Here is a 14,697-nt window from a genome sequence, read left to right on the forward strand (position 1 = left end):
ATCACACTTCAATCTATTTCTGACTTAAGACTGTCCTGCAGCAAACTATTAGGATAATACACTGGATTAAAAAGGAAGGAGGGCAGGCACATTACATATGGATGTCTTCGTGGCAGCTAACATCCAGCTAAATAATAGAATAGGTATGTATAACTTTATGAATATGGAAATAATTTATGCTTACTTTTAAGAATGAATTTTCATACTCTTTCTAATATTTTTCAGCCACTGGGTAAATATACTCGTGGATAACAGTAATATATGAATTTTCAAAAGTTAGCGAAGGAAGAGAAGACTAATATAATGCAGCGTAAGGATTTGTTTGCCCACTTTAAAGTGCTACGTAACTTACAGGATTAACAAGCTCTAAGTGATGAGAATAACAATTTACCACTGAATTTGCCTATACGCACTGGTAGCAGAAATTGAAAATAATGCAAGATATCTTAATCCGTAAGGAGTTACTATTAATCATTTGAATATTCTTCAATTTAAGTTTAAGTATTAAAGTTTTCTTCGAATATAGGCTATAATTGTAAAATCATTGCAAATTTGCTGCTTTTGGATACTGCGAAAGAACAAAAGGACCCAGCAACATTACCCACAACAGGAATGTATTCTGATTCTGCAACTATAAACTGTTCTGTCACCATTCAACAATATTCACTCATGGTTACGTAATGAGATGTAGTGTAAGTAAATGGATTTTAATATATTGGCTTTTTCTTCTTTACATATTTAGTATATTTGAAAATTAATAAGTAATTAATTATATTGCGTAGAAACATTAGCTGGATAATAGCAGAATGGCTTCTGGATAATGTATTGCATGACACTGGACAGATTTACGTAAATAGCTGTTTCTTGGACCTGTGGCAGTTGAGCTGTCAGGAGCTCTCAGAGGTTCTCTTCCAGCATCACCAATTGGAAATAGATACGAAAGCTTGTCACTATTGATATTAGGTTTCTGCAAAAAAATCTGAGTTAACGATTATCTATTTTAATAATGAATTGCATCTTCTTTATTCGTAGAATCTTATTGCTGTAAGCTTGGGATCCATAGTTGACTTGCAAGCTCCAATGGACTTTACGACTCAAGAATATAGCTCCTTATTATTAATATAAAAGTTAATGATGTGTTATTCTTGACAAAATATCAACAACATAAATTTAATTTAAAATATATATTTTCAGTTATTTTTATACACCATATGTTACACAATAATAGGTTAAAACTAAAATACATATTTTTTATACAAATTTATAACACTTAATATGATTTTATTAAAAGTTCATCACTTACAAGTTATTTTAATAAATTAATACAAATTACAGAGGTTAAGTTGCACATTTTGACACTTCACTCATTGGAATATGCCCTCTTCTTTTTATTGATCTGTCGTTTGATTACTATATTATTACCGCTTCTATCAGTATACCAAAATTCCTATCACTATACCAAAAACGTGCTCGAGCAGAATCAATGGGCACATGGGGTATCATATGTCTTTCTCTCTCACTCTTATGCTATTAGACAGAGAAAGAAGAAAATTCTTACTATACCATTTTATCCCGAGATGATATACTTTTGACAAAAGTAAGACGATCAACCGCTACACTCGAGTATATGCAATTTACCAGATTCTCCTTATTCTCCCCACCACGACTCCAATACGTCATCGTGACGTCATCTGACGTCACCGTGACGTTTTACGCTTTGGTGAGAACTAGAGACCTGAAGCTGTCCAGCTAGTTACAAATCTAGTAGGCCATTCTTCACGAGCAGATTCGATGAATGTCAGTACATACTTGGAATTTTCGCTTATCTTTGTTTAACAAAAAATAAAGTGTCGGTGGCGTCGGTGCATTTAGTAAGGACAATTTTGAGAAAGCGATGAATGTTATTGGCTAGTACTCTTAGACTTTAGAATTTTATCCAATGGTATTAAACTTTTAAAAAGAATTTCTTAACAGTTGCGCAACTGTTGTTTCTTCTGAATATTACTATTTGCTTTGTAATATTTATCGTATATCATAAATAAATTACTAAAAATGACAAAGATTATTGAATTAAGGCCGGATAACTCATTACTGAACAACAAATTTGAAAAGTATAAATTTTCGCCTGATACTGTTTGCATCACAAAAGAAATACAATTAAAATATGGTAAAGTAGATCTATTGTTTATTATTTGTTAAAAAATAATGCTCATTTTACACAATTTTCTTTTAACTTTTAGAAGTCTTTAGATTAGAGCCAAATAACAATCAAAGTTCTTGGCTCGAAGCTAGATTATTTGCATTTCACAATCATTTATTTAAAAATCCTTACGATTCATCTTGTTGGTTTGTTGATGAAAACTGGCTAATTTGGCAATTAGATAAAGATGGAATTCTTAATCAAATTTATGAATTATCATCCATGAAGGAAAAGGAACGAATTTATAATCCATCCTTTGGATTTCTATCTGATAATATTGTAATTTTTTTGGATGGTCATAAGACTATGCTATTGCTGATGAAAGATGAAGCAAGAAAAACAACATTTATAACCTTAGAAAATGTGGAGTCTGGCTTAATCTTAGATGTGAGATATTCAAAGAATAAATCATTGTTTATCATCACAATTTGTGTTATAACTGATATAAGTGGTAAAAAGTATTCACAGCTTTTACTGCTTTATTATTCTTATAATATTTGTAATACGATTTTAGAAAATGTGGTATTTTTAAAAAAATTGGTTTTAAAAGTACAAGGAGCTGTAGATTATGTTTATGTAGAAGAAAATGCAGAATATTTACATTCAATTTGTCAGGATACAATTAATTTTGAAGGAAATAATAATAATGATCATAATAGTGTGGAAGGTATTGCAAATCTCAGAATTCCTAAGTATTATTGGTCACAGGATGAAGAGACTCTTACAGTTTGGATAAAAATATCTGAAGATGATTTTAAACAAAATTTAAAAGTAAATGTAACACAGACTACAATTTCAGTTTTAATAGATGAAAATATAATATTACAAGGGCAATGTCAGCATTGCTTAGATAAATATCTAACTACTTGGACTTATGAGAATGACAAATTAAAACTAGAACTAGTCAAGTCAGAAAGTGGTTTAATGTGGAATGAGCTGATTTTAAGTGATACTAATGGAGAATGTATACCTAATGATGTTTTGGCTAGAGAGATTCATTCCAAGTAATAACAAGTTTATTTATTTATAATTATAATAATTTCTAATCAAATTATTCTTTCTTAGATTGGCTCATCTTTGTACAGATCAAATGGAAAGTAGAACTGGAGAGCAACCTGCTTTAGGTTTTAATACAGAACAATTAGAAGAGTGTGACATTGAAGGAAAAGAAAATCATTTACAAAGAATCAATTTTAATACACATAAAACAACTCATTTGGCTATACTTGGCAGTGGAAATCATGTTTTATTTACATGTAAAAGTAAATCTGGACAATTAGTATGCCTGCGTCATGATAATGATGCTTGCTTTTGGTTATTTAGTCAAGGTGACAATGAAGAATGGAATTTTCAACATGTGCATACATTTCCTGGTTTTGGGTATGTGGAAGCAAGTAAAACAAATAAAAAATTTTGTGTATCTCCTACAGGTAAGAAAAATAATCTTTATTTACAGTTCTTATATAACTTTATTTACAAGAATTCAATTTACTCATGGATAAAATCAATTACTACTAAATTTCAGATGGATCTTATATTGGTATTATTGAGCATACAAGACACATTTTTCTTTATCAAAGGCCAGAATTAAATGGAATTACTGGAAAGCAGCGTATAATTGACTTAGGAAGTGAAGCTACTCCAATAATGGGTGCTATTGCCACTAATAAGTTTCTCATTTTATTAACAAAAAACAAATTATATCTTCTTAAAATGGAATCATGATAAGCTTATAATTATTTAGAAATTTTCTAAGATTCAACTTTCCTAGCCATTTTGATAAATTATAATTGGTATATTTTAGTACTATTGGAAAAAGAAATACAAAATGTGTATATTTACATCTTCATGTTAAATGTGCTATTAGATGTATAAAATTATTTGTTTCCTACATTTTGCAAAGAATTTTCTTGAACTTATATTGACTTTTTGAAGGAATTTTGATAAAAATCTTCATACGTGGTTGGACATATTTCTTTAATATGGTTGATCAGAGTTTCCAGTGAAAAAGTTTCTTCATTAGGCCAATAAGATACCAACCGTTCTTTAAAGGCAGTTAAAAATGTGGCATTGGAGCTGTCTGGCCTGTCTTTTTCGAATTTACTATTTTTATCATTTGTATTGTATACATAAGTTAAATTTGTAGTTTTGCCATAAGCTCTGATCCAGGGGCTTACTATACTTGGCAAAAAAAGTATACTTTTAGGGAGAAAATATATTTCTTTGTGCTCATTTACCTCTTGATGAGGAAAATTTCTCACAAAAGTGTATGTTGAAGCAGGTTGATTATTTTTTAAAATTCGTGTGGTCAACTTCAATTTTTTCTCAATATCGATGCTTAATGGGAACATTTCTCTTTGGTGAACAGTACTGTACTGATTATTGTTTGGCTTCCACAAAGCTTTACAGAATTTTCTAGCTAATTTGTATCTATCCCATATATAGCAATCATTAATATTTTCTCCTCCAAGAATAAAAGAATCCAAAATGTGTAATGCATAGGTTTTATATTGAGTTCTACCTTCTTTCCTCATTTCAATTACTAATTCAGCATAAACAAGAGTATCTGCAGGTAGCTCAATTTTAATGTCACCATCTATTTGCTCCCAATGATTTCTTTGATATTGGTAAACTTTTGATCTGCCCATACCTAAGTAAAATGTAGCAGACTGCTTATGTTTATCAGTAATGCAAGGAAAATAAATCCAGTTAAGCGGTTGATTCATTTTTTCCTTTAAATTACCATTTTCAAGTTTTGTTGGTATGCTTGACAGTATAGAAGAATCTTTAATAAGTTTTTTAGCTCTATCTTGAGGGTTTACTAATTGTGGTATCACACGTTTAGTATTCGGTAGATTCCATAACTTTAAACATAACTCTCTCATTTCTTCTTGACGTGGCTCTATCAAAGTTGGATCTTCACAATATGCTGCTATCTTCAGTAGACCAGCAATTTGTTTTTTGCCAATATAATTATTAGAATCTTTTAAATAATTGTAAAATGCTTGATCAGATATTAATATTTCAAGTGGAACAAGTTCGATAACATCTTTATCATCATCCTTTTCTAAAAGCTGGTGGTTCACTTTGTCAAGGTATTTCATAATATCATCTGTATGAGAACGTTTACCTTTACATATTAAATATCTTTCAGAGTTTGCGGGTCTTGAGGTATTGGGCTTAAAAATACATACAGAATGAAAGCATCTATACATTAAATAAATAAGTCCAGCACTGAAAGGTGTAAACACATCAAATAATTTTGTAACAAAATGTCCACCTTCTCTTACAATCATAAGAGCAACTAAACATTGGCAAAGATATAATTGTTTTGACAATATTTCTTGAATACTTTCTTGTCCTTCAACAGAAAAACCACCATCAGACATCATAAAATGTACACCTACTTCATCTGTATGCTTCATAATTAAGTCCTTAAATGCAGCTTGATTAGTTGGATCAAATACATCCCCATTTTCTTTTGGGCCATAATAAGGATGGAATGTTTCAGGAGGTCCAGCAAGAAAATCATCCAGCTTAAAATCATTTTGTCCTACAAGAGTAAATCCAAATCCCTTGGCATGCCATTTCTTTCTCCATAAAACATATTCACTGAACCCACCAGGTCCTGCACATACATCTGCAAAGTATAAAAGATCGTCTTGTTTCAATTCCTTCCACTGAGTAAACGAAAAGTTACAAGCACTATCAATGTTAGCCATTTTCACAGCTGCTCGGTTCAAAAAGATTGCCTTTTTAATTGTTTCATAGGGATTACAGCAATTTCTTGCACGTCTCATCTCATTTTTATCAAGATTATCAAATATAGACTTAGAACTAACCACTTGTTTGACTATTTGTGGATCACAGAATGTATCTTCATCATCAATAGTTTTCTTTGCAAATCCTAAAGTCATCCAGCCTTCTATTTCACTTGATGAAGGGACATATGAACACTCATTTATTATCCAATTCATATCTTCTTTTTCCTTAATTTCTTCTAATGAAGAATCCCATTTTTGACTAGCTTCTTTAAATCCAGGTATATAATGACCTAAGCCTCTACGTCCAAGCTGTTTAGAAGCTTCTATTGGATCTACCCTTCCTTGGTTGTGTTTTCCCAAGCCCTCACCTGGTTTTAAACCCATTCTTTCCAACATTCTTTGACCGACATTCTTTTTCTTAGGGACAGGAGAGTTTGTATCTTCTATGATTCCTACTAATTCCTCCACATCACTTTGCTCTTGCCTAGGTAAAGCTCGTTTAAGTTTTACACTGTTTGACCGATCCATTGTTACATTTATAAATCACAAATTCATAAATATTTGGGAGTGGTGTTGATTGATCTTCACTCGTCAATTTTTTTCCGCAAGTGAAAAAAAAACTGTAGATTTAAAAAACAAATACTCTAGATATTCGCTTTCGCACGCAGATTGCAGAGGTCAGCGCCAACTGGTAGCGAACTTCAGAGCTAATTTAGAAAGGAAAACATTCACCAATTATATTTCAAGCCTCGTACTTCGAGATTACAATGTAGTACGCTTTGTACTCACTAGGTGTCGCAACGTTTTTAGAGTAAAAAACACTCTTCAGAGTTCTATAACACTATAGTTTATGTTAAACAAACTATATGTTGAAAACGAAACTGTACTATCCACTACCTCTAACAACCCTTGGACCCTGGGAACTCCCGGATCTCATTCGTTTTTGTTGCGAGCTAGGTGAAGCACGTTCAGTAAAATGGAGTCGAGGAAGAGGAAATTTGAGAAGTTAGGAGAGGAAATTAAGTTAATGGAGAAATATGTAAAACTAAAGAAGAAAATTGCAGAGATGGGAGAATCAGAGTTAATTCCGGGAATGGAGCCTGATTTGCAACCTAATGAGGGAGTCCAGGCTGAAGGAGATTCAAGGCATGATGAGGGAAGCCATTTTGAAGATGAGATGGAAAGCATAATGCCCGTTGGAGGTAAAATCATATTACTGAGAGTGCTGAAACGAGTGTTCAGTCAGTTCGGTTGATCTGTGGGTAGTGCCAGTACGGGTGACTGGTCATCCCCAGATTTTAGGAAGGTTTTGTTGTTACATACCTTTTCTAATTTTCCTCACATGTTGCCAATAGGTGAATATGCTGAGAATATTCTAAATCAGAAGGAGGTGGATCAGTTTGACCCCCTAGATGAGGACATATTGAAGATTCTTGGAGAGGACCCTACTTCATCGAAAGCCTTAAAATTATCTCTTAATCCATCTGTGGAAAGAAGATGGGTTTATTGGCTTCAGAAAGGTATAAGTAAGGAGAGTAAAGAAGAACTTCTTAAGAAATATGAAAGACCTAGTCTTTTTGAAGCACCCAAGTTGAATCTAGAGATAAAATCATCACTAAGTGAGTCAATACTTAGGAAAGATGATTATTTTTGTAATCAACAAAATTCTGTCGGAACGGCGTTAGCAGCGTTAGGAACTGCATTTACAATGTTGCTGAATTTGGACGAAAGCGGCATGAATAAGTTGGAATTCCTGGAAAAATTAGGAGATATGGGTAAAATATTAACTAATTTGCAATTTGAACTATGTAAAGCAAGGAAAGCCTTTATTTTACCTGGTTTGGAGAAGGATATGAAAATAGTCTTAGCGGAATGCACATCAGATGAGTGGCTTTTCGGAGATCAGTTGGCTGATAAAATTAAAGAAGTTAAGGTAGCAAAGAAGCTTAGTCAGGAGATAAAAACAATTACTTCTAGGAAACCATTAAGAGAAAACAACAATAATCATTTAAACTCCAAGAACCTGTCCTTGAAGAAGCCCCCTTACTTGAGGTCAGGTTGGAAAAGAGGGGAAATGAATCGACCAGAATCGTCAGTGAGGAAATCAGAGATGAGGAGATATTCTTCGTCTCGGAACCAGAAACCATACAGGAATCCATCCAGGAGGAGCTGAATGTAAGGTTATATGCTGGCAGATTATATAATTTCTACAGTCAATGGGAGAATATTACTTCGGATCCCTTTATCCTAGAGATAATTAGGGGATATAAAATTAATGTCAGAGATATTATTTCTAAGTCAGAGAGCTCTCTAGAACCAAATTGTTTTGGGTTGAATACAAGGGAGGTAGAATTAGCATTAGAGAATTTGTTGGAAATTGGGGCAATTCAATGTTGTTCAAATGAAAGTGGGCAGTTCTTGTCACCATTCTTTTTAGTACCGAAACAAAATGGTAATAATAGGTTTGTTCTAAATTTAAAGAGACTTAACCAAAAAATTCAAACAGATCACTTTAAAATGGAAGACATAAGAACAGCACAGAGATTACTAAGGAGGGGTGATTTCATGGCTTCAATTGATTTGCAAGATGCCTACTTTGCTGTGCCAGTACATAAGAATTCGAGGAAATTGTTGAAGTTTAAATTTAAGGAAGTGTTATATCAGTTCACTTGTCTTCCATTTGGATTGTGTAGTAGTCCTTATGTTTTTACAAAGTTAATGAAACCAGTGATCAGTCACTTGCGTGAGTTAGGTTTCTTGTCTGTGATTTATCTGGATGATATTCTATGTATAGGCGAAAGTTTTGAAGACTGTTTAAGAAATGTTAGGGCCTCGATAAAAACTTTGGAAAGTTTGGGTTTTTTGATTAATTACGAAAAAAGTAAGTTAGTCCCGTTAAAAATAAGAAAATTTCTAGGGTTCGAATTGGATTCAGAGAAAATGATGTTATATATACCTCAAGAAAGGAAAAGAGAGATAAGAATGCTGGTGACAAAGTTTCTTAGGTTAGAAAAAATTCAGATAAGAAAGTTTGCGAGTCTAATTGGCTCATTAGTGGCAGTAAGCCATGCTGTTAGATATGCTTGGCTCTACATTAAAAGAATGGAGAGGTTAAGATATATCAGTTTATTGAAAAATAATGGAAGGTACGAAAGTGTGTTGAGGTTATCGATAGAAGCTAGAGAAGATTTAATTTGGTGGAGAGATAACATTTTAAATGCGGAAAGTCCGATTAAAGAAGACATTTTTGATTGTGTGATATTTACTGATGCGTCTACCACAGGTTGGGGAGCAGTTCTTGGAGATAAAAGAATTTTTGGTTTTTGGTCAAAATCGGAGGTAAATTTACACATAAATAGGCTAGAATTACTGGCAGTTTATTATGCTTTACTAGAGTTTACGCCTTATGTAACAAACAAGAAAATTTTATTAAGAGTAGATAACATTACTGCGATTAGTTATATTAATAAAATGGGGGGTGTAAGATTTAAAACACTTAGTGAGACTGCAAGGAATATTTGGTTATGGGCAGAAAGACACAGAGCTTGGATTTTTGCGTCTTATATTGCTTCAAAAGAAAATGTTACAGCTGATATGCTATCCAGAATTAAGAATATTGATATAGAGTGGGAATTAAATTGGCGTTATTTTAAAATTATAACTAAGAATTTTGGATATCCCGATGTCGACCTTTTTGCTACTGCAAATAATTCCAAATGTAGAGATTTTTGTTCCTGGTACCCAGATAGAGGGGCTTTCGCAGTAGATGCGTTTACGATCTGTTGGACTGGCATTCGATTTTATGCTTTCCCACCGTTCGCGGTGATATTGAGAATGATAAGAAAGATTATAAATGAAAAAGCAGAAGGGATAATAGTAGTACCTAGGTGGTTGGGACAACCGTGGTATCCATTATTTCAAAAGATTAAATTGAGTTCGATAGATTTAGGACCAGAAAGGGACTTATTATGTCATACTTCCAGATCGAGTGTTCATCCATTGGCCGAGAATCTAACTTTAACAGTAGCGATGGTATCAGGGAGACGTTAGTAAGAAGAGGTTATGGTCAGGAGGTAATAAATATCCTTCTTGCGTCGTTAGCGGAAAGTACACGTAAACAATATAATTTAGCGCTAAGGAAATGGTTCGTATTTTGTGAAACTGAGCATTGTGATCCTTTTAAAACATCTCAGGATATTATCATAAAATTCTTATTGAAACAGTTTGATACGGGTGCGTCGTTTAGTGTTATAAATACCCATAGGGCGGCTATTTCATTTATTAACGAACTTGATGTAACGAATAATAAGATTATATCGAGATTTATGAAAGGAATTTATAGATTAAGACCACCAAGACCAAGGTACGAAAATGTTTGGGATACGTCAGTAGTAATTGATACTTTGAAAACATGGTTTCCGCTAGAGGAATTATCTTTCAGGGTACTAGCACAGAAAACTTTAATGCTTTTAGCATTAGTATCGGGGCAAAGGATACAAACATTAGCTGCCATAAAAGTTTCTAATATTATATTTGGTATAGATAATATCGTTATAAGGATAACAGAGATGTTAAAAACCTCAGGTCCGGGAAAAGCTCAACCCTTTATTTCAGTACCTTGGTTTAAGGAAAAACCAGAAATATGTGTGGGTAAGACACTGATGGAGTACCTAAAGGCTTCGAATGATTTGAGGGGGGAGATTGATAATCTTTTTATTACATGTAAGAAACCAATCAAAGCGGCATCTACGCAGACATTAAGTAGGTGGTTAAAAGAGACCTTAGAGATATGTGGAATAAATACACAAATGTTTAAAGGGTACTCTACACGGCATGCATCCACGTCGGCAGCCTTTGCGAAAGGCGTAGATATAAGTACAATAAGGAAAACTGCAGGCTGGTCTAATTCTTCAAATATGTTTGCTAAGTTTTATAATAGGCCAGTATTAGATGATAAGGGTTTGTTTGTAAAAGCCGTGTTAGACAGTTTGTGATAAATATATAACAAGATGTGTTACGTAATAAAGACATGCTACTAAGAGTTACTACTCTAAACAACTACATTGTAATCTCGAAGTACGAGGCTTGAAATATAATTGGAAGATTGATCGAGCTTCGCGAAGCGAAGCGAAGGTCGATCAAAATTATATGAAGAGCCTCGTACGAGATGATTACAACCCTCCCTCTTTCTTGTTTTTGTGGAAACAAGTAAAACCCACCCCAAGGGTTACTATGTACTCTAAAAATAATGAGATCCGGGAGTTCCCAGGGTCCAAGGGTTGTTAGAGGTAGTGGATAGTACAGTTTCGTTTTCAACATATAGTTTGTTTAACATAAACTATAGTGTTATAGAACTCTGAAGAGTGTTTTTTACTCTAAAAACGTTGCGACACCTAGTGAGTACAAAGCGTACTACATTGTAATCATCTCGTACGAGGCTCTTCATATAATTTTGATCGACCTTCGCTTCGCTTCGCGAAGCTCGATCAATCTTCCAATTTTTTCACAGAAATTAGTATAGCTCTTAGTCTAACATATTGCAAAAGTAATTCCATTAATAGTAACACGTTAATTATATTGATTCTATTTTTCCTACACTTACACTATCTTCTTTTCTTCAATGTTTTCCTTTCTAGCGGACATTTTTGAATTTTGTCACCACTCAGATTTCGACGTGCCATTGCGTGCCACGCGTGGTGCCACCTGGTGCCAACCTAGGCTGCGTTCGTTTATTAACTGCGAGTACTAAAATTCTACAATGTATGTCACGTAAAATATAGGTTTTCAGTACTGGCAGTACATAAACGAACTCAGCCCTAGTGAGTGCATTGGATGATTGGACGCAATTGGACGCAAGAGCAATAGACGCAAGCAGCAATTTGCCAGTTGCCGCTGGTTGCTGCCAGACGTCAGCCTCAGTCAGCTTGCTGGATGGATACTGCTGCCGCTATATAGCCAGCCAGACAACGACTGACAGCGTATTAATTTAAAATGACGGACTTGGCATCCCTGAAAACCGTAATAAAAGAAATGATTTCTGCTGAAGATGGACATGTACCAAGACCGTGCAATGTAAATGAGTAAATTATCTCTTAATTATAATATATAATATACATAATAAATATGTTCGATTTTCAGTTAGAGGAACTTGTTCAACAGCAATCGTTAAAACTTGATTCTACTCATTCAACATTTAACCTAGAAGAATTATCTGATAATGAAGAATTTTGGCTTATGGATATTCCAAAGACTGTAAGCCTTAAATTTTTAATTTCCGATAATAATAAAAGGTAGACATAATGAAAAAAATAAAATAGTTTAAAAGTCTAGTTGATTTATGTTTAATATTTCATTGTAACTCATTGTTTCTATGCCTTTATTCTTGTTTTTATCACGTCATCAAATTTCTTATAGGTTGATCCAAAGCAACTTAAAGAACAAAGCATAGCATTAGGGAGTAAATCAAAGTTTAAAGTTAAGGATGAGAAATATTATACTGCTAATTGTAGTAATAAATTTAATATTACTTGCATTTTTAAAACAGGAAAAAGAGAGCCCCGATTTAAAACTGGTAAAGTCTTTTTTATATGTAGTTTAAAAGATTTAAGTAATATTGTATATTTGGTTTTAGTTAATATTAAGCCGGAAGGATCAATAGTTCTGAGGAAGAAACTTTCTAATATGCCAAAAGTTAAGCCAACATCGGTAATAAGTGCCAGTGTACCTTTTCCACAAAATTTAAAGCCTCGACATCCATTATTTGGTGTAGTATACGATGATATAGTGAAGGTCAAAGGACAGAATTAAGTATATTATTTAGATTATTTTATAAAAAAAATCATATACTGTATATGATTAAACATTTGTAGCTATTTTTACTCGTTGCAGCATGATACGTCATAAATTGCATTAGATGTTTGAGAAAATAACCAGTTTTTCCAATCCTCGTCCACAATTTTTTCCAAAGTTATTTCTTGAAAAACCATACTTATGTCCGTCTGCACAAATTGTAGTTTTTCGAACATCTTTATACTTATCATATTATCAAGAGATATTTTTACCCTGTATCTTGTTACGTTTAAGTTTTCTATACCTGAAAAAATCTATAGACACATAAAGAAATAATAACAAATGTAACATATAATACTATAATATATTATTTATTATGTATATTCTTTTGATACGTAGTGATGTAAAATATATTACTATTACCATATCTCAACATCAGAATCATAGATTCTGTTCCACGGTTTTTTCCACGGATTTCAGATTCAGCAATCATTATTTCAGCTTCAGCTGCAGTAGATTCATTAATGTCATTAAAAAACAAATTTGTATCACCAATCATAGAGCCTGTAAAACCAGGGAATATTTGGTTAATGATATGATTTGTTAAGAAATAAGAAAAAGGGACCAAAGATATGAATTTAAATAAAGATAAATCGACTTGTTTCACTTTTTGTAGATTCATATAGTTTCTTCTCCAAAATGATGAAAGTGCATTCTAAAAACAAAAAGTAATTTTTTTGAATTCAAAACAATCATAAAGTTTGAAAAAGATATGTTATCTATATTACTATCTTCGTCTTCAAGCCATTGTTTTTGCATTTGATATTCTTGTTCTAATGATAAAGGTTCAGAAGCTGTGAAATGTAGAAGTTCCGGTGATTTCATCCATTCATGATATCTATAAAACAATTATTAATAATCGTGTATACTATTTTTTATAGTGGATGAATATAATGTGCATTATATTAATGCTTGTATTAAAATTTGATATACAAAATAACGTTAATAACGAAAACTCAAGTTAAAGTGTTAACTAATATTAAATAAAGGGAAGCGATTTATCTTTAAAACAGACCTTAAGACATGTTTTTCCATGTAAGGGACTAACACTACATTTTTGCCTATGATACGTGTATTTTTATTTAACTTCATATCTCGCTATTTGCTTTATACTGTTTTGTATGTACTTCGATCTTCCTTTCCGCTTTATTTCCTTCCTTCTATTTCATCTGGTCCGACGGGTCCGACCACTCAGACCTCCGTTAGTTGGAAATCCATCCAAAACAGAGGACACGATAGTATTTACCCAGGTTCATATATACATATGTATACACCAATACACATTCTCATCTCACTGTCATTGTGTTGATGTGCACGGCCCTATAATGGTATAGTTGTGCCTTGGGCCGTTTATGTGCAGTAATGTGCACTGGGTGCAGCGTTGCCAAGTCCGCCATTTTGAATTACACTACGCTGCATAGTAAGTGGCGAGAACAAAATATACTACTCTACGTGGTATAGCAAGTGTCTAGACTACAAACTGTAGTTTCAACTGGAGGTATACCTAAGATGCGTTCGAGAATGAATGACTAAATATGATTGGTCAATTTGGAAGGACGCTGACCAATCATGAAAAGTCACTTGCAAATTAAAAGATTTCGATTACCGTACCTGCAAAACAGATGATTTGTGCCGAAAATCGTATGCCAATTAACTGAGTACACATAAAATCATATTATTAATTACTTAGGATGAAGAGTAATGTCTTTTATGGAAGTTTCAATCGAGAAAAATTTATCTTTGTTAAGACTTTGATAAGCTGAAATTCCATTTTAACAGGATCGGTCTTTGGCGTCTTGGCTAGCTTCGTTGGCTGTATTAGCTGCTATTTTCGTCATTAATATGATGATGCATATAACAGAAACTCAATAAAATAATAATATG

General features: G+C 33.0%; 5 protein-coding genes across 10 annotated transcripts; 3 read left to right on the forward strand and 2 right to left on the reverse strand.

Annotated features, from left to right (window-relative positions):
- Window positions 1–1,349: 1,349 nt before the first annotated feature.
- LOC136775704 (nudC domain-containing protein 1) lies at window positions 1,350–4,093 on the forward strand. Its single transcript, XM_066730707.1, has 4 exons — window positions 1,350–2,167; window positions 2,241–3,204; window positions 3,266–3,630; window positions 3,726–4,093. The coding sequence occupies exons 1-4, from the start codon at window positions 2,053–2,055 to the stop codon at window positions 3,923–3,925; spliced, it is 1,644 nt and encodes a 547-aa protein (XP_066586804.1). The 5' UTR covers window positions 1,350–2,052; the 3' UTR covers window positions 3,926–4,093.
- A 23-nt stretch (window positions 4,094–4,116) lies between these two features.
- On the reverse strand, window positions 4,117–6,611 carry Cmtr1 (Cap methyltransferase 1). The gene has a single exon (XM_066730706.1). The coding sequence runs from the start codon at window positions 6,490–6,492 to the stop codon at window positions 4,117–4,119; it is 2,376 nt and encodes a 791-aa protein (XP_066586803.1). The 5' UTR covers window positions 6,493–6,611.
- Window positions 6,612–6,891: 280 nt separating this feature from the next.
- On the forward strand, window positions 6,892–11,744 carry LOC136775696 (uncharacterized). Of its 3 annotated transcripts, none has more exons than XM_066730691.1 (3): window positions 6,892–7,166; window positions 7,320–8,139; window positions 9,948–10,072. In XM_066730691.1, the coding sequence occupies exons 1-2, from the start codon at window positions 6,941–6,943 to the stop codon at window positions 8,135–8,137; spliced, it is 1,044 nt and encodes a 347-aa protein (XP_066586788.1). In that variant the 5' UTR covers window positions 6,892–6,940; the 3' UTR covers window positions 8,138–8,139; window positions 9,948–10,072. The 3 variants fall into 3 exon arrangements, with proteins under 3 accessions (XP_066586788.1, XP_066586787.1, XP_066586786.1); XM_066730690.1 differs by lacking the exons at window positions 6,892–7,166; window positions 7,320–8,139 and adding exons at window positions 8,174–9,303; window positions 11,601–11,744 and having other exon boundaries at window positions 9,948–10,037; XM_066730689.1 differs by lacking the exons at window positions 6,892–7,166; window positions 7,320–8,139 and adding an exon at window positions 8,174–9,303 and having other exon boundaries at window positions 9,948–11,574.
- A 67-nt stretch (window positions 11,745–11,811) lies between these two features.
- On the forward strand, window positions 11,812–12,771 carry LOC136775698 (uncharacterized). 3 transcript variants are annotated; one of them, XM_066730696.1, is made up of 5 exons: window positions 11,812–12,036; window positions 12,103–12,216; window positions 12,379–12,438; window positions 12,509–12,535; window positions 12,596–12,707. In XM_066730696.1, the coding sequence occupies exons 1-5, from the start codon at window positions 11,956–11,958 to the stop codon at window positions 12,620–12,622; spliced, it is 309 nt and encodes a 102-aa protein (XP_066586793.1). In that variant the 5' UTR covers window positions 11,812–11,955; the 3' UTR covers window positions 12,623–12,707. The 3 variants fall into 3 exon arrangements, with proteins under 3 accessions (XP_066586793.1, XP_066586792.1, XP_066586791.1); XM_066730695.1 differs by having other exon boundaries at window positions 12,379–12,535; window positions 12,596–12,771; XM_066730694.1 differs by having other exon boundaries at window positions 12,379–12,771.
- Window positions 12,772–12,839: 68 nt separating this feature from the next.
- On the reverse strand, window positions 12,840–14,211 carry Mnat9 (microtubule-associated Nat9). Of its 2 annotated transcripts, none has more exons than XM_066730692.1 (5): window positions 13,829–14,194; window positions 13,542–13,651; window positions 13,412–13,468; window positions 13,177–13,317; window positions 12,840–13,057 (listed from the first exon to the last, which is right to left on the reverse strand). In XM_066730692.1, the coding sequence occupies exons 1-5, from the start codon at window positions 13,903–13,905 to the stop codon at window positions 12,840–12,842; spliced, it is 603 nt and encodes a 200-aa protein (XP_066586789.1). In that variant the 5' UTR covers window positions 13,906–14,194. The 2 variants fall into 2 exon arrangements, with proteins under 2 accessions (XP_066586789.1, XP_066586790.1); XM_066730693.1 differs by having other exon boundaries at window positions 12,863–13,067; window positions 13,829–14,211.
- Between the last annotated feature and the right edge of the window lie 486 nt (window positions 14,212–14,697).

This window comes from Prorops nasuta, unplaced genomic scaffold, assembly GCF_024137725.1.
Source record: "Prorops nasuta isolate Cenicafe-Biocafe unplaced genomic scaffold, Cenicafe_Pnas_1.2 PNAS00008, whole genome shotgun sequence".
Taxonomy (NCBI): Eukaryota; Metazoa; Arthropoda; class Insecta; order Hymenoptera; family Bethylidae; genus Prorops; species Prorops nasuta.